We start from the raw sequence: 19,432 nt of genomic DNA on the forward strand, positions 1-19,432 counted from the left end.
AGAAGGGACAGGCCCGGTGAATGCGTTTCCTTGTCACCCTGATACGAGCTAGTTCATGTGACGTCAGCTAAATGCAAGAGACAGTGATTTCGCGCTGATGAGGAAGTCCGCTTCCAAAATGTGACAGAGCAGTCACGCTGCTATCTCGGAATAGGCTACATCTGCCGTCGCTTTACAAAAAGGTAAACTTCAACATTGACTATCAGATTCTCAGAGGTGCTGAATAGGAATGAACTCACTGCTTTTTGTCTTTTTCTTTTCCCTAACGACCTCTGTAATGTCCTGCTAATTTTGTATGTACTAGTTAATGAGCATTAATCTGGTACCCCTGGACGCTATTGTTCCAGGGATGCCCATTTGAATGCAAATGAGTGACATTGTAATACCAAGGTGCTTATTAAACTGATGTGTGTCCTGTCTTTTCTGGAATTCAGGAGGCGAGGACAGGGCGGCTGGTCGGCTGCTGCTCACACCAAGTTCGGTACACAAAATGGCAAGTTCTCTCCCTTTTGGAACGGTGATGTCTTGCCCACGACTCGACAGCGGTAGGAATGGAGCGTCTGCCGCCCCAAAGCCGCTGGCCTTCTCCATTGACCGGATCATGTCCAAGACCTCGGAACCAAAAGGCAATTTGGATGAGCGGCGAGGAGTGGAGTCTTCGGGGGGAAAGAAGATGCTCGGTTTCTGCTCACCTATACCGTGCATGATCCCCCTGCAACCTTTTAGCTATGACTTACAAGCCAAGGCGCTGATGAACTACTCCGAATTTTGGAAATCTAATTTCAGAGGAACGCTATGCACTTCTGCCGCGATGTGCAAAGCCAACTGCGGAATGTGTTGCAAAACGGACTCGGGGTTGAAGCACTCTTTATTACCCGGGAGCAGGGTGATTAAACCCCAGGTCATCCATCAGGCGGTGGCGATGCCCACCAACGGCTCTTTTTACTATTTCAACTACCTGGACTCTGCTTATCACCATTCTGAGCTGCTAACCGGACACTTGTTTTCCTCTGCCCTGGCCAACTCTCAAGCCCAGGCATCTCTCAGTGCGCACCAGAAACTGCTACTGCTGGAGAACGCCAAACTCGCTAGCGCTTCGGCGGAGAAGTTTCCGACACCTCAGTACCCACACAAGGAGCATCTCCCTGGCCAGCTCGACCAGATAGTGAAAGAGAACCATAGCCTGAGCGCGGAGAAAAATGGAGTGAAAGCGCATAGCAAGCTCAACAACAGCTCCATGGACGGAAAACCTAAAAACTTCACCTGCGAAGTGTGTGGAAAGGTAAATGATTTTTCATTCAGTAAAACGAATCGTAAAAAATAATAACGATACAATTGTTATTGTTATTTGATTTGCAAATCACTTCCATTTTCTCTAAACAAAAACATATAGGCCTGGACAATTACTCATTTTTTAACTTATTTTAAGATGTTTTGTGTGCAAGAATAGGCGTACCCCATTTATTTGGAAATTAAATTGAAGCTGAATTGCAAATGAAAACAAGAAAAGTAAAAACGAGATTGTTTATTTTCTTCTGCAGGTGTTCAATGCTCATTATAATTTGACACGACACATGCCAGTGCACACAGGCGCGAGGCCGTTCGTGTGTAAAGTGTGCGGAAAAGGATTCCGTCAGGCCAGTACATTGTGCAGACACAAAATCATCCACACACAGGTGAGACATATCACATTTCACTCGTTTATAACTCTATTAATTATATATGACTGTATTATAAACTCCCTCATGATTGCTTACAAATAATAGCCTAATATTTATTTTTCTTCATTCGTTATCAGGAAAAGCCTCATAAATGCAACCAGTGTGGCAAGGCGTTCAACAGGAGTTCAACGCTGAACACTCACATACGAATACATGCCGGGTACAAACCATTCGTCTGCGAATTCTGTGGGAAGGGATTTCATCAGAAAGGTAATTATTCACAATTAAAAGCCTTTTCAAAATATTAATAATATGTCCTCTTATGCATATTTGTACACAAACACGCAATAAGGGGGGGAGGGGGGATATGGCCAATGTTTTGAGATTAAGATAACACCGATCATATGATTTTCAGACTGCATTATGAATTAAATTAATATTCTAGACACATATTCATTAAATAGCATACTGTAAGTAATTGTATGACAATAGCGATGATGGTTGTGATTTATATCGCAGTTATAACCCAATGATAATAAGATTAGGTCCAAAAGTAACAGCAAAGGTACACAATTATTATTTAGAAGCCTATTGGTAAAAATGGATTCCCAGTGCAGCACTCTGATGATCCAGAAGCATCAATCTAAATAGGACATGTCACTTTACACTAACTAACTCTCCATACAATACGCTTAAATTCGCCATGGGTCAAGAGACAGACCTTTCCCAGGTTTATAATCCGACAGTTTTCAGTTGTTGTTGCGTTTGATTTTGACTAAGTTTGACAACTTCTTGACTTCGACATGCAAAGCGCTGATTAATGAAGGCTGTAGAATGGAGCGCCTTTGTGGAGAGTAACTTAATGATGAACTATGGACCTTGAGGAGAAAAAAGGAACTCAGTTTGTGTTCCCTTTCGTGTATGCTGTTCATTTTATTCGCGATGTTCATTTTTAGTCATTGAATTTTTCAATTTCAGGAAATTACAAGAACCACAAGCTGACGCACAGCGGAGAGAAACAGTACAAGTGTTCTATCTGTAACAAGGCCTTCCATCAGGTCTACAACCTAACCTTCCACATGCACACGCACAACGACAAAAAGCCCTTCACGTGCGGAACCTGCGGGAAAGGCTTCTGCAGAAACTTTGACCTGAAAAAACACATAAGGAAGTTACACGACAATAATTCATGTAGGCCTATATCTGCAGCGACCGATTCTTCCAGGGGACCCGAAAGCTGAGTTTTTCATTTGATTTGGAAAGTCTCCTTTACACTTAAATTGACAGTTTATTATGACTGCACTAGTGCACATTTCTATGATTTTTTTCTCTCCAGTTTTTAGTTATCAAAAATTGTTAAAAGAAGGAAAACTATAAAGCATAAAAAACATTGAGACACTTGATAGCCTGATTAAAGACCATTTTGTGTTTGAGGGTTTTATTATTCGTATTTTTTTTTAAAATAATAATGAGGATGAGAATTTTGCACTGTTGCATTGCAGTAAATCTGACCCTGAATGGATTAATGTTATAAACATTTATGAAGGAAATCATGACTATTTGCTCAACCAATGGGGACATTCAGGAGTACATAGTTTTTCTTTTCCCATTGCATAACGTGTGAAAATCGAATTGTAAATAATATGAAAATAAAATATTATTTAAAAGTGTTTTACCGTGGGCGCATTTTTATGAATTGCAATGTAAATGTAAATTATAAATTGCAATGTAAATGTAAAATTGAATGTTTAACCATCTCAACTGTTGCCATTTATTAGTAGGAAATAAAATGCTATCACTACGTAGAATGTTATGGATAACGTTTCCGGAAAAATATTATAAATATATATATGAGTTAAGCTTAGGCCCCTAGGCTAGTCAATTATTTGAAAAGGGCTATAACATATATGATAACGGAATTGTATTGACTTTGATAACCCTTGGCTTCTGTCATATTGTAATAGGCCAACATTTCAAACGTCTTCCATATCAAGCTGCATGCCAACCAATAAGTTGCAAAGACAGTGAGTGATCCATCTGATATAGGCCATTTCATCCTCTCAAATATCCAGATGTTTGCTTTTTACACAGAAAAGCTTTGCAAGCAGCTGTTTTGCTAGCACCAATAAGTAGGCTAGTCTTAATAGCCTACTGGTAAGAATACATTGCTTCTGTTCCTTGGATGAGTTCAGTGTAAACACTTTTTGTCAGACAAGAGGCAAGACTCTAATGATGCTACACTTGACTTCCGTGTAATGGCACAAATTATTAGGTATAACATGGACTCTTGAAAGCGAATTACATTAATCATCTAAATGCCCTCGAGGGGAGGCTTCGAAGCAAGACGTGTTCATCAGAATATGAATAATAAAGCACTTGGCCACATCACCCACCCCCGTCCTCATCTGTCCAACATTAATAAAGGATTACGTATTCTGCACACGGCTCCTGGAACAATATTACCCTTGCGCGCTAACAGAAATTCTGATGAGAGACGGGCGCGTGCTCCCAAATCTCGGGCTCCCAATTAGAACGTTTGTAATTACGCGCCATGCCCAGGGACCGGTTAGAAGGCTAATATTACGAGTTGAATGGCTTGTTCACCCCTGGTCCCCTCTGTTCCCGCTAATTCACACGCAAGCTGCTCCAAAGACCAGAAGATACCAACTAGTGTGTTTTTCCCAAAACCATTATTGTTATATTGTCAAACCGATATTTTCAGTTAAATGCACTGCAAATGCACATGTTTTGTCACATCTCATCGACCAATACTTTTATATAGCCTAAAGGCTCACATTAATGTTCAACATGTAGGCTCTATATGTTCTGCCTGCGGCTATGGAATCCTGACCTGCTCTACCGCACCTGCTGTCTCTACCTCTGAATGCTCGGCTAAGAAAAGCCAACTGATATTTACTCCTGAGGTGCTGACCTGTTGCACCCTCTATAACCACCTAGACCAGGGTTCTTCAATTCCGGTCCTGGAGGGCCGAGACACCTCTGTTTTTCATCCTCTCCTTCTAATCAGGGGCTAATTCAGACCTGGGACACCAGGTGAGTGCAATTAACTACCAGGTAGAAATAAAAAACAGAAGTGTTTCGGCCCTCCAGGACCGGAATTGAAGAACCCTGACCTAGACTATTATTTGACCCTGCTAGTCATATATAAACGTTTGAACATCTTGAAGAACGGTCTGGCCTTAATGGCCATGTACTCACTCTTATAATCTCCATCTAGCACAGCCAAAAGGGGACTGGATACCACTCAGAGCCTGGTTCCTCTCCAGGTTTCTTCCTAGGTTCCTGCCTTTCCAGGGAGTTTTTCCTACCCACCGTGCTTCTACATCTGCATTGCTTGCTCATTGGGGTTTTAGGCTGGGTTTCTGTATAAGCTGTTGATGTAAAAAAGGCTTTATAAATACATTTAATTGATTGATTGATAGGCATATCGTTTGATATTTCACATCCTACCGCTATTTGTTGGCTTGAACATAATTTGAACACGCCTGCATAATTTCCAGACATTGTGCGTAATTCCAGTTTAGGCTACCGAGTTTTCAATGTAAATTCAAGAAAACCACGTCATATTGCATCATAAATGTTTTTAAAAGGCTTTAATTGTGCTATGAAAAGAATAACAACTTTCTCAAATGTATAGGCCTAACAACGTTCGTTATTTTCCCTCATTTATTTTTATTTGTAGGTATGCCTAGGCCATTTTCCTACAAGCATTCCAGAGCACTCTCAAATAATCAACTTTATTTGACTACAGTCAATAAGTTGCGTATAGGGGGTTGGCCTTTTCAGAAAAAGTTCATAATCAAATTCCAACACAAACATACCAGCTAGGATATCACGGGGTCAGTTATGCCCAATTAAACAATAAGTAGGCAACGCTATCAAGTTGGTATCCCCCTCCTGCACGGACATTCTGGAACATGTCCACACATTCCACACCTACAACCTTTTTGGGTTCAGTTTGACTGGCCGAATAATCAACAGTTCACCCAGTATGTCAAGTGTTGCCAATTAAACTTATTTTTATAAGTCACTGAGAAAACTATCTTTGATTTGTGTTTTGTAGGCTATTATTATATTTTAATTTTTTTAACAACTTTAGGCACATTGAATTCAGTCTCCATTGATCCATCTTTGTTAGAAATAGTCTATAGCTGGGAAAATATGCATGGGCGAGTTTCTGAAAAGAAATGTTTGTGTCGAGAAAAGCGTCAGGGCTATGCGCAAGATTGTCCGTCTTGTCCAAAGCCAGAGAAAAGAGGGCTGGAGAGTAAACAACCTAAAGGCAGCCGCGTTGCCCTTTTCTCTGCACTTACCTCTCAAACATCTGAGCAACCAGTTTCGCTTCTAGAAACATGTTAATTGACAACGGAGCTCATTACTGTGTGCACATGTAACGCAGCACGAGAGATTACCGACACAAGAGCGCATTAATCAACTGTCAACAATCGAGTACATCTACACGACCAGGATCACCCAAAATTGAGGCATTTACAAGCCACAAAAGGCTCGGCTGAGACAGGAAGAAAAGAAGAGCCAGACTTTTGTTTGGCAATTCAATTGATTGTAAATTGAAGATTAACGTGAGTAGCTCTAGCGTTTTTTAAGGGCTAAGAGGAGAGAAAGGGACCAATTAAGTCCACCAAATGTTAACTACACCAGTTTTCCCCATTTAGCCCAAATGAAATTCTAATTAAACCGTCCCTCGCCATCATTTTGGAAAGCAATTTATTTCGCTGCTGAAGGAGCGTGCGGGCTGGTGGCGCCCCTCGTTATAAGAAGCATTGGCTCTTGTCACAAAGAGCTCACAAGACGCATTCTAAAATGCCAAGGGGGAAGTTAATGAGCATCAGGCAAAATCCTTGGATCTATTCCTGGAGAATGGTATTGGAAAGATGGAATCAGCCAGCCAACTACATGATGTTCTGGACACTTCAAAAAAAATGTTCAAAAGGGCAGTCAGCAATAATGTTGTTCTAGCTGCTCAAAATATGCAGTCGTTACTCGACTGGAAAATGATAGGATTGGAACATAAGCTTACATATGACACCACGATAGTAATTGAATATTATAGGAAACGTTATTGTAAAAAACAAATAAACAAAGTTGTAATGCACATTTGGTTTCAAATATCTCCTTAGATCTTGGATTTTCAACTTCTCTACTGTTTTATTTTCGTTACTCGACTGGAAAATGATAGGATTGGAACATAAGCTTACATATGACACCACGATAGTAATTGAATATTATAGGAAATGTTATTGTAAAAAACAAATAAACAAAGTTGTAATGCACATTTGGTTTCAAATACCTCCTTAGATCTTGGATTTTCAACTTCTCTACTGTTTTATTTTTTGTGCAGTAGCCTAGCCTATTACACCAGCAAATTGGAGTGTACATGCAAACACGGCAATCATGTTATACATTCATTAAAACTAAACAGAAAAAAATACACACCAAAACTAGTCAACATGTACTTGCCCCACTAAATCTGATTAAAATCCTTCTATACAAATTTTACACAATGAGGTTATATCAATAGGGTCATGACCGACACACACACACACACACACACATACACACACACACACACACACACACACACACACACACACACACACACACACACACACACACACACACACACACACACACACACACACACACACACACACACACACACACACACACACACACACACACACAGTCTTGCGCAGCTAACCTTGTGGGGACATCCAATTCAGTCCCATTCAAAATCTCTAACTCCTAACCCTAAAACTAACCCTTACCCAACCCTAACCCTAACCTTAACCCTAACCCTAACCTTAACCCAAAAACCTAACCTTAACCCTACACCTAACCCTAGCTCCTAACCCTAACCCTAAAACTAACCCTAGCTCCTAACCCTAAACCTAATTCTAACCCTAACACTAATTCTAACCTTAACCCTAAACCCCCTAGAAATAGCATTTGATCTTGTAGGGACCAACAAAATGTCCCCAGTTGGTAAAATGTTTCTTGGTTTACTATTCTTGTGGGGACTTCTGGTCCACACACACACACACACACACACACACACACACACACACACACACACACACACACACACACACACACACCCTTCCTTGGTACGTCTTGGCTCGTCAAGGGCATGAGTGGGAGAAGGTGCTTTGTAGCTTAGAGGTCTGTGGGTGCTGGGCTTGTGAGAGCCAAGTGTGGGCTCTGCCCCGCTGGAATCACATCACTGTCTGTCAGTCTCCAGAGAGTGACCTCCACCCAGGACCAGTCCATCCGTCCGCCCGCCCGCCCTCAGAGCCCAGGGCCAAGGAGCTGAAGGGGACCCTCTGTCCCCTTGCCCACTCCCTTCACCTCCATCTCTGGGAGGAAAAGGAGAGAACCCTGACCCCCAAACAATCTGCTCCATATTTCCAGCCTCATCCTCTCACCGCTCTGACGTGCACTGACAGCAATGAGATTGGTTTCCATGAGGAGTCATGAGTGAATACTAATGTTGGTCACTGTCAAAAACAATTAAGTAGATAAACAATACAAAATTAATAGGCAAACATACAACTGAATATTAACACATTGCTATAAATACATAAATATGTGAATCATAAATTAGTAGTGTTTTCCATCACACCCTGCTGAGACTGAGCTCTATTCTTGTGGAATTAAATCAGGAGCTCTCATTGTTGGTTAGGATCACTAATTCTGGGATGTCCGGTGCTAATCTCTTTGACCTGGGTTGGCCCTGCTGGGAAATGTCCACTACTGCTGTGCTTAAACACGAGTGCTAATGATGTACTTCTCCAGAGCCATGCACAGCAGCCGTTCCCACAAATAAGGCCCCTTATAATGAGATGCTACAAGTTGTGTCACATTAAGATGAGCATTCTCACCAGTTGGTAGGCACTGGTAAGAGGATGGAAGGACTGAACACTGATAAACTAAATAACTTTATTTTGTGACTTCCATAACACAATGGAGATTGATCCAAGCAATTAAAATTGAATACTTTTTCATAGGTAGAACCGTTAAAAATAAATATGTAATAAAAAATAAAATAATACATATCCTGTATGTCCAATATACAGTAATCTGTAGTTCAGGACTACCTGTGAATTCATTCTTTCCTCCATAGTATCGTAGCACCAAAATTCACTCTCTCACAAACATAAACATATCCTTGCAGTCATACACACTCAAATAAAACTCTATGTTATAACTTCACTTACCACATTGGCAGGCTTGTGGAAAAAGAGATGGAAAGAAATGAAGCACAATCAATATTTTACTAAATGAAGAATACTTTGAAAAGGACAAAAACACTGCAGGAGTTTCCAGCAATGGAGCAGCAAGTGTCTCAGAATAATAGCATCAAGCTTGGAAAAAATGTCCAGGCAAGCTTCTGTATACGAAAGTTAATTGTGTTTAAGTGCACTACAATTACAAAAGTATGTGTAAAAAGCTTTATTTGTAAGGAGTACATAGAGCCAGTGAAGTACAGGGAGGTATATGATTATGTTGACACAAAAAAAATAACTCAGGTCCATTTAGGAGGAAACACTATACTTACGCTTGGCCAGTCAATACTGAACACTGTGGGGCTCCCTTAAGGCCAGTGTTACTTCCTCTTAGTGTGCCACATGTAGACTTCTCTTTAATCCACCACAACATGAACAACACAGTCAACTCCTCTCTTAGCCGATACAGTAGGCACAGGCCTGGCAGGGCATGCACTTAACCAGAGTTGACATGACATGATCAAAGGAGTGATAAGGAATAATATTGGAGTACATTGTACAGTATGGAACCCCCTGTTATGTCAAGAAACAGCATTTTAACATTGGGTTGTTTTCAAAAACTGTCCCAAAAACAAAGTGTAATAGTCACATTAATCACATTATAATTGAATGTTCTAAAAGGATAGAAAACAACAATTGAAAAACAAAAGAATGCCAAAATCTTAGTTTTTTGTGCAGCGCTCACTATACTTGCAGCACATTATTCAATAAAATACAACATACAATTATCCATTATCCAATCAATTGAAGTCGACAGCTACCCAGTTATTGTGCTTTTCTGCCTTTAATTTACTCAGGAGCCTCTCAGCATGCTCTCAATAGACGCCCCAAATCATGTAATCATACGGTTTCAAATGCATATGCTATTAGAGATGGAGGGGGTCACATTCTCCTCTGTCAGCTGCTAATCCTGCTGCTGAACTTGAGAGGAGAGGCTGGCTTTAACCCAGGTGTCTGTGGGGTAATAGGGGTCGGGGGACCCAGGGAGGGTTGTCAGGACTGGGGCTGGCATGGCCTGGTAACAGGGGCTTGGTCCTCCAACTGGGGGGCGTGACAGGATTTTGGTGTCCGTAGCTAATCCACCTCAGGGCCTTAACCATTAGAATACATAATGCAAAGCTAGTCAATTGGAAGGGCTCCAAATCGTGCTCTTCAAAACACTTTTAGATAATTCTCTGCCTGTCCCCCTACCCACCCTCACCCTCGCTGCCCCTCCCCAAACCTTCACCCACACCCACCCCTCCAACGACCACTATCACTACCACCACCCCCCATCAGCCCCCCTCCATGGCGACTGGTGCCTGCCTGACCTCGGGGGCAGGAGCAGGTCCCAGCTGAGGAGGCAGGGCAGCTGCCAACCATGGCCACTTCAACCCCGGCCATCCGGATGATTACGTTTGTCAAGCAGCCACTCTGTGTCAACGCAGCGCAGGTTTGATCATCGCAATTAGGCAGGATCAGGGATGCCATCTCTGCCCCAGAAAGGGGGAGGAAGGGAGGCGGAGGAGGGAGGGCAGAGGGGTGGGGTGTGCTGCTTTGAAAGTCAGAAAGCAGGTGGAAGGGCTCACTGTGTCTTTGCATCCCGTTTAATGGCGAGACATCCACCTTCATCAGAGCTCACATTATGTCCCGTGTACCTTCTCATTATCCACACGGCAGCTCCTTAGCACTGTCACTACGGCCAATGTCTTAGCTGCAAATATCTCAACAGAAGCCTCAGTTATGTTGGTGGAAGAAAAAAATCTGTAACATGTTATGACCAATTTGTAACCCCATAAATGGGACCATTTGTCATACTAAATATGGGCTCCTGTATAATAGTAAAATAACAAAAGAAAACACAAATATTCCAACTGTACTAGCAATAACGCTTTCTTATCAAAATTATACTAATTACCTAACAAACAGAACCCCCCCCCCAAAAAAAAACCTGTCTTGAGAACAACATCAGAGTTTACGCAAGCCTAATGGACCTGCAGAAATGAATGGGTCATTTTACACACATTTCTATGGAGTATTATGAACATATGGTAACTGGCTGACCTCAGGCTACCCTTGAATAAAGGGACAATAAAAAAGTAATTATTGCAGACACAGAACGTCCTTCTGGAGGCTTTGTGTAATAAAGAAGGCACAATCACATTGTAGCTCAGATGTAAAGAGGACTTTTCAATGACTATATAATGATTTAGACATTCCAGAGAATCTAGCTCAATGGCTCAGGTTAATATGTTTAACCCCCTAATGCACAGCGTATACTGTGTGATGAAGTGCTAAAAATGAGAATTAGGAGCTAATAAACCAAACTCTATAAGCTCCCAACAATTTAATGGATAAACGTATTACATCATTGGGAGCACATTGTGCAACTTTCTATTTAGATTTTATACAGTTTATTCTCTCTTAGTCAGCACCTCTACAAACATTTTGGGGTGTGCATCATCTCCTAATTTTTACTGGACTAATTAGCTAAACTAAAATGAATAAAATTAAATAATGATTTCTTAGTACATTTTTTACTTTGCAGTGAATGGCATAAATAGATGAAGAATCAGGTGAATTATAAAAACTGTTTATTGGGTACATATATGTACATTGCTTAAACTTAAACAAGAAGGGGAGCAGTAATTAAATTATGAATGATTTGGGGTTTACCATAATATTGATATTAGCATTGAATGTAATAATAAAGAAAAAAAGAAATACATGTTAAAATTGTGCTTTACTATATACATGAGAAAAGAACATAGGTAATACATTTAAATACATTTGAGTCATTTTGATTGAATTATTGATGAGTGACAGATGTGAAGTGAATGTCCCCAGGCTAACTAACTGAAGGAGAGTTTGCCTTTGTTATCCAAATCTATGGTTCTACCTCCCCCTAGTGGACAGATATGAGCCATGAATTAAAGATACCACATTCTTTGTTTCAGATAAAATGCTGATGGGATGAGATTATTATAAAGTGCTACATACAATATCATCACACTAAAAGTGTGAGCATTGCTTGTAAACATTGCAATATAGAGCAGTAATTATGTAGACAGAGGTAATAGGCAATAATACAACTCCTGACCGTCAAAATGGCTGAGCATAAAATGTTGTCGTAGTGTAAACATATGGAAAACAACATGATGCCTACTCAACACTGTCAATGCTAAGAATACGGTTATTCTTATAGGAAATCATCCCATATGACACTACATTACCTATTTTTTTTTAAAGAACATTTACCTCAGGCACTCACAATAACCTTATAATCTACAGTATCACTGTCAAATGATTTTCGTTTCTCCTTTGCTCCATGTTGATCACATGAGATGAAGTTAAAAGCCAAAGCAATGTTCTACATGGTCCACTTCGGGTCATTTTACATGTTTCCGTATAGGACGAGGAGGCAAAGCCCTATCTTGTGTGGGGGAATGGTCTCTGGGTGTGGTTTTCTGTTTCCGTTATCTAGGGTCACTGCCAGGATATAGGCCCTTACCCAGCAGAAAGCGCTCCCATTCCGGAATCTTCTCATCAACTGACCCCCAGTAACGAGTCTGGAAAAAGACAACAGTACAGCGGCCTGGGTCACCAACAATCTGTAACCACCTGACTATAGTTGATTATCAGGGTACAGTAGGGTCAGGCTGCAGCACAACTCAACTCAAAATAGCTCCCATCAGTGGCGTGGACTCATGGATGCCAAGGGAAGCCAGGCTTCCCCAAAACATTGACCAAGAAAAAAAGAAACAATTATGTGTCTTTCGTCTCTCTGTAAGTCATAATTTTCCTTCAATTTGAAAGAGGCTGAAATCTCACCGGAGAAAGCATCCAAGCGAGCGAAACAGCGCCCCTCTGTCTCAGTATGTGTAGCCCATCTATCTGATGCTGTCTGGACAAAAATAGTATGACATTGTTTCTGCCCGTAGCATTGAATGCAAGGGAAGCAAGCGAGCGTTTGGCCTCCCTTGATAAAACAATATATAAAATAATAGCTAATCAGCGTTGAGCTAAACTGAGTGAGTGCAACTGAGAATGGTCCTTGCGCACCAAAAGAAAGTGTCAAGGAAAGCCAGTTTGGATTTGGCTTCACACCAATCACATCACATCAAAAGCAGAACGTCATTGACAGAAAAAAATTGAATTGTTGCATCTCATTGTGTTGTTGTCCTCTGGTGGCTAACTTGCTAGCTAAAATCGTCCCTTTCCTAAATTAGCCATGGATGGAGATAGAGATTTGGACTTGTGGTTTTACTTAATTCTCCGTACTGGCCAATGATTATAATGACGATTCTAATCCAACCATAAATTCATACATTGTGCCCCTGGCCTGAGAGGATGGAAGTTCACTATGTAGCTAGATGTAGTAGACTAATGTTAGCTAGCTGGCCTGGCGTGTCGTTTCCCATTAAAGGAAGTTCAGCTAGCAAGCAAGCATTTTAGCCAGGCAGCCTAGAACAACAAAAACTAAAAGCGTTTCCTGTATCATAGAGTTATAGACCGTTTTGGCAACAAATAGGGTGAGTCAACAAGTTTTTTCTTCTTGCATGCACACGTGCGCACACACACACACACACACACACACACACACACACACACACACACACACACACACACACACACACACACACACACACACACACACACACACACACACACACACACACACACACACACACACACACACACACACACACACACATATACACACACACACACACACACACACACACCAGTTCCATGGACAGCCACATCATATTTAGCTGATGTTGACTGGACTAAATTGCTTTTGGTATCTTTTAGTTGTCACAGTATTTAACTAAGCATAGGTTATTTGATGATGTTGAAATGTTGAAGTTGAAATAGTGCTGGAATAGTGAAAGCAGCTCCTGTTTTATTTTTGACTTGCGGTAACTCTCCGTGGTTCTAAATCAATGGTTGTTTAGTAGTCCGAAACATTAACGTGCTTGACCATGCTGTATGTAATGTAACTGTTTGTTACATGCAAAATGCTTTGTGGACTTCAGGGCATTCTTCAGAGAGGGAATGTATTGTTAATTGGTTGTTACTTATTAGAGATCCCTTACCTCCAAAGTGAGGATGTCAGGGTATGAGAGTTGTCTTGTTCTGAGACGATTGTCCATTTTCTGCAAGTCATGTCGTAGCAGATAGAAGTATGCCTTTCATAAATTCTGCTATTCCTTTTTACATAGCCTTAGAAGCCTATACCAGCATTATCAACATGCACAATACACGTCATGCACTGAAAGCGTGCATTCAAGTGGAGACACCCCAGCAGACTCTCCATCTTCCGAAGCAGCATAGCTCTCTTCCCTAGACTGACACATGACATGGATGACTTCCTTATGGTTATAGCTAGCTAGCTATGCTTCCATTGTGAAAATGAGCTTTGGGCAACATTCACTAGTCATTCACGTAGAGCTAAATCAGAGCTAGCTATGTTTTTCAGCTAGTAAAAGTTGTTTATGACATTTTAAACAAACGTGGCATAACCTCATTAAAATAATCATAGGGGGAGAATGAACCACAAAATCCAAACAATCTTTAACACTGTAGTTTGTCTGCTTTGTAAATCTGACAGCAATCCAAATCAGGCAATTTTCAGTTACCACCCTACCTCTGTAATTATTGCTTTGATGACCATTACACTTTCTATTGTGTAATTTAAGGCTAATCAAACATCATCATAATTACTGTGCTTTACAATAATTAATGCTTTCATAATTACGGTACTCACGCATACTCTCACTGTTTAGCCAGGCCTTGTGAACAGAATGTAAACTCTTGAGATTAGGATGTGTTGGCCTATCGAAAACTACTTGGCTGTTCTGGGAAAGGTCTTCACTACTTTACCACTAGATGGCAACCTTGTATCTATCCTTGTATCTAATTATGTGATACAAGGATAGTGGAATGATAATGCTTGATTCATAATATGATACAAATGACTAAATCCAGTACACAAAGGCAAACATGGACCACACAAGGATTTCAACAAAGTACATCAAAACCCATATTTTATTTTAAGTATAGCAATACAATTTACATATTAAATAACACTATAATAGAATGCTTTGATATAGCTTTCAACAAAACAAAACATGTTTTTTTCCTTCTTTTTTTTCTTATTTCAGGTTACAAAAGAGGAAGCAACGCCCCCCTGTTCAAAATTGTCAATGGGATGAAATTATTCAGTGACTTACTAGAGCTATTCTATTGCACACTCTGACAACAGAAACATGAAAATTAAAACAAAACAAAGTAATAACAATAATAATATCACAATCACTGCCTTATAGTTAATGAGATGCGTGGAATTGTATTGGAATGTGATGACGACCACTAGCTCAATGCACGGAGACTTGGTTTCCACGTTTCACCACAAAAGCAATGCAATGAAGGAGTTGAACTGAGAGAAAGAAAAATAGCTTTATATGAAAATATAAAATTCTATGATTATTTACCATAGATACAAAGTTTCCAGAAAATGGTTGGTTATAGAAGCAACAAAATATGTACATTGTTTTCATGATACACTAGTGTTTGTGTTTTGCAACACATGAACACACCTGACAGTGGACACTAGGCTCAGTGATGGAACAAGCAAAACTGAAAGAATGAAAAAATCTAGTGCTTAACAATGCAAAATGCCTTCAGTGACAAAGGGACAAAAGTCAGCTGTTTACCCCAAATGTTGGAGTTATGACTTAATTCAATAGCCCTCCTTGGAAGGAGATGAAAGATGATGGGTAAAAAAAGAATAAAATAATTGATGCATCTCTCTACTTTATTATTCTAAGAGTTGAGTGATAAATTAGATATAATCCAATTGCAATGAGCTCCTTCTGTAGCAAAGGGAATTCCTAAACGAACACAAGTTATGACGAGTTGACACATAAAGTCCAGTATGGAAACAAAAAGATGGCAAAAGAAGCAGAAGAAAAAGTAAACAGGATCATCATCACTCACTCAGTCAACAGCCTACACATCACTGACAAAGGAAATCAGACACAAATGCAAAAAACTTGCTCTCCCTCTCTCTAAAATGAGTTTAAGTCTTTGGTAAAAGTTACAAATCATAGGTATCCTCTATGTTTTGTTGTGATAATCAAACGGAAAATATTCTAATAGCATGTTCATTGTGCTGTATAATGAATTCACATTTTTCTTTCAAATGCAAATCACAGGTCGTCTCTCTTTCCTTCAGATAACTAAGGGAGGTATTTTTTAAAAAGTGATTCTGTCAGGAAATGAAGGGGTGGTGGTGGGAGGACAACAACTAAAACAGGGTGAATGAGTTCATGTGAATCACTCTAGGACTCCAGTAAAACTGTCCTTAAACCACAGTAAAACTGTCCTTGCTTAGGCCACTAAATTCCCACCTGGCTTAATCTGGAGCAAAACCATACGACAGTCATAGCATACAATCATACCACACACAAGCAGAGTCAAGCAACGGTGAGGATTAGAAACTATGTACACAAGGCCGTGTGACGTGGGTGCATACCTGCTTCAGGATGAACAAGGGGATTATAAAAATACCTTCACCCAAATAATCAATTCAACAGGGCAGGACACAGAAAATGGCAATTGGTTGTATCACAAGTATCCATTTTCTCAAAGAAGTTTCCACTCACACAAGGGCATTATCATTTCTTAATTTGACTAACTTCTATGACTGTGCGTTGACTATTAGCAGCAAGAAGCAAAAAACAACTGAGCCAGAAGAGGGTGTAAGTGTGCAGAAAATCAATACTGGCATTGATTAAGAGCGGTAAACTGTTGGATCAAGTGGGATTCAGAGGCAGGTCATGACATCGGACATCTACAAAATCACAAGTTATAATGATAGGGATATTCATATATGTGTACATATATCTATATATATATATTAAAAAGCATTATATGAATCATACAAAAAATCATTAAAGTTCACAGTAGCTGTTACAATACCACCTTCAATATTCAAATATGGGTTTGAATTGCTAATAAGATGCATACAAACAAAAGAAAAACAAACAACAAACAGAACCAATGACCCTATTGCCTGTAGGTGTGACAGAAACCAGACTGTTGAGTCTTGCAGAAAATTAGTGATATATGAGCCATATGGGTGAGCAGAGGAGAGGAGAGGAGAGGAGAAGAGGGCTACCTTAGTGAAACTCAGGTTGAAAGGGATATTGATATGAACAGGGAGTAACTCTCGCTCCTCTTCCTTATATGAGCCAGTAGGGAGCAAATGGAGCAATGTTTTTTATTTTCTTACTTCTCTAAAGAAGTTGAGTGAGGGCTTTGCCATGGAATGTTGAAATAAGAGCTTAAGTGTAGTAGAACAGAGTCCATCAGCTTAGTATAGACAGTAACACTGACATTATAGTGCAAACAAGAAAGACAGAAGTGTGTTTCGTTGTTGTGAACTCAAAAATGCAGCTGCAAACGTTCAGTAGGATAACATTAAGACATAAAATGGCAAAAAATAAATATCAAAAACTTTTTATCAGTGTAAAAAAGTAATCAGGTTATTCATTTAACAAAGAGTCTGGCAAAAAAGGCCTCAAAGTATTGTCTTATAGTCCTTGACATTTTACAAAGTAAGTGCCTCTCTCTCTGCGAGGGCCAGGGGACCCTCAGGCCTGGTGGGTGGGGCCCTTCAGACGAGGGACTCCATGCTCCATGCCTGGTCTGACTCATCCGACATGGCCATGGTGCCGTTTCTGTCCAGCGACCTTAGGCCAGAGCCATTCTCCTTGGTGCTGATCAGACTGAGCATAGCTTTATAAAGGTACTGGTACTGATCCTGTGGAGGGAGAGGGAAATGCTGTAAGAAAGGGTGCAAACTCCAAAAATGCAATCACGTAGCCAATTTGCATCTACACTATATATACAAAAGTATGTGGACGTCAGCACAAGAACTGTTAATCGGGAGCTTCATGAAATGTGTTTCCATGGCCGAGCAGCAGCATACAAGCCTAAGATCACCATGTGCAATGCCAAGTGTCGGCTGGAGTGGTGTAAAGCTCGCCACCATTGGACTCTGTGAGCAGTGGAAACGCGTTCTCTGGAGTGATGAATCTCGCTTCACCATCTGGCAGTGCGACGGACAAATCTGGGTTTCACGGATGCTACCTGCCCGATTGCATAGTGCCAACTGTAAAGTTTGGTGGAGGAGGAATAATGGTTTGGGCTGTTTTTCATGGTTCGGGCTAGGCCCCTTAGTTCCAGTGAAGGGAAATGTTAATGCTACAGCATACAATGACATTGTAGACAATTCTGTGCTTCCAACTTTGTGGCAACAGTTTGGGGAAGGCCCCTTCCTGTTTCAGCATGACAATGCCCCCGTGCACAAAGCGAGGTCCATACAGAAATGGTTTGTCGAGATCGGTGTGGAAGAACTTGACTGGCCTGCACAAAGCCCTGACCTCAACCCCATCGAACACCTTTGGGATGAATTTGAATGTCAACTGCAAGCCAGGCCTAATCGCCCAACATCAATGCCCGACCTCATCAATGCTCTTGTGGCTGAATGGAATCTGAGATGTTCGACAAGCAGGTGTCCACATACTTTTGGTCATGTAGTGTATTTAATCCCTTACATTTCATAACCATGCTACTGGTCTACTTACTATGTCTGTGAATACTCCAGGCCTCATGAGGTTGATCATTTTGGCCACCTGATAGACGCCCACGGCACTCTCACTCTCCAGCTGCTGGGACAGGGTGATGAGGGCACACAGCATGCCCGCTGACACTGCCCCGAACCTAGGGGACAGGAGAGGAACACACAGGGTTACTTAACAGGCCTTTAAACTGGACAGGGACACACATGGTCACAGAGAAGCATTGAGCCCAGAGAGGAACTGAACGTCAGACTGAAGACTTAAGGAACACTGCAGCAAATTAATTCCATGTGAGACGGCAAGAGGGGTTCAGCCCCTTAGAGAAAGAGGGATGCTCACAATGAAAAGGTTGCTGCTTTTATTAACAGCTGTGTCAAGTGCACTGGAGATACACAGCCTAACAACCATGTCTAACCAGCTAATGAATATGCAGATAATTACTACAGCCGTCTATCCAAAACCTCTTAGGGGGGGATCCCATAGTAACGTTACAGAACTGAAATGCTCAATTAGTCCCTTTTTTCTCTGGGATGAGACAAGCAATCTTCATTATCCTAATGAATAAACATGACTAAAGCTGCATGTCTCGTCGTTGGGAGTGTTGTTCGTCGCCGCTCATGTCTGTCAATATTAAGAGACGTTCATTATTTCTAATTTGATGGCGTATCAGTGTACCTGGGGGTGGGACTCATTAGAGGTAATACAATGGCTATGCTTACCAGGTATGCTGTAGATATGAAATTGTGTGGGTGTGTGTGTGAATAGCTAAATGTTCTGTTGAAACAGCATACAGTTTAAATGATTTACTTCAAGAAGT

At 40.8% G+C, this 19,432-nt stretch overlaps 2 protein-coding genes across 4 annotated transcripts in view; one reads left to right on the plus strand and one right to left on the minus strand.

Annotated features, from left to right (window-relative positions):
• Positions 1 to 3,331, plus strand: LOC121578562 (fez family zinc finger protein 2-like). 2 transcript variants are annotated; one of them, XM_041892929.1, is made up of 5 exons: positions 1 to 182; positions 435 to 1,282; positions 1,542 to 1,676; positions 1,799 to 1,931; positions 2,640 to 3,331. In XM_041892929.1, exons 2-5 carry the CDS (start codon positions 491 to 493, stop codon positions 2,900 to 2,902), a joined length of 1,323 nt encoding a protein of 440 aa, XP_041748863.1. In that variant the 5' UTR covers positions 1 to 182; positions 435 to 490; the 3' UTR covers positions 2,903 to 3,331. The 2 variants fall into 2 exon arrangements, with proteins under 2 accessions (XP_041748863.1, XP_041748864.1); XM_041892930.1 differs by lacking the exon at positions 1 to 182 and adding an exon at positions 219 to 293.
• An 11,667-nt stretch (positions 3,332 to 14,998) lies between these two features.
• The window catches only part of LOC121577761 (receptor-type tyrosine-protein phosphatase gamma-like), a 283,598-nt gene continuing 279,164 nt past the window's right edge, over positions 14,999 to 19,432 (minus strand). For both annotated transcript variants that reach the window (XM_045223696.1, XM_045223695.1), the window contains 2 exons: positions 18,622 to 18,757; positions 14,999 to 17,795 (listed from right to left, as the gene is read on the minus strand). In XM_045223696.1, coding sequence (XP_045079631.1) covers positions 17,649 to 17,795; positions 18,622 to 18,757 — 283 coding nt within the window. In that variant the 3' untranslated portion in view covers positions 14,999 to 17,648. The remainder of the gene's footprint in view (positions 17,796 to 18,621; positions 18,758 to 19,432) is intronic.

Source organism: Coregonus clupeaformis, chromosome 12, assembly GCF_020615455.1.
Source record: "Coregonus clupeaformis isolate EN_2021a chromosome 12, ASM2061545v1, whole genome shotgun sequence".
Taxonomy (NCBI): Eukaryota; Metazoa; Chordata; class Actinopteri; order Salmoniformes; family Salmonidae; genus Coregonus; species Coregonus clupeaformis.

Excerpts from the sequence above, each read along its gene's own strand:
- LOC121578562 (XM_041892929.1), top strand. The coding sequence starts at position 491 with ATGGCAAGTTCTCTCCCTTTTGGAACGGTGATGTCTTGCCCACGACTC. Across the intron at positions 1,283-1,541 it reads CCTGCGAAGTGTGTGGAAAG|GTGTTCAATGCTCATTATAA; the intron begins GTAAATGATTTT and ends TTTCTTCTGCAG. Across the intron at positions 1,677-1,798 it reads ACAAAATCATCCACACACAG|GAAAAGCCTCATAAATGCAA; the intron begins GTGAGACATATC and ends ATTCGTTATCAG.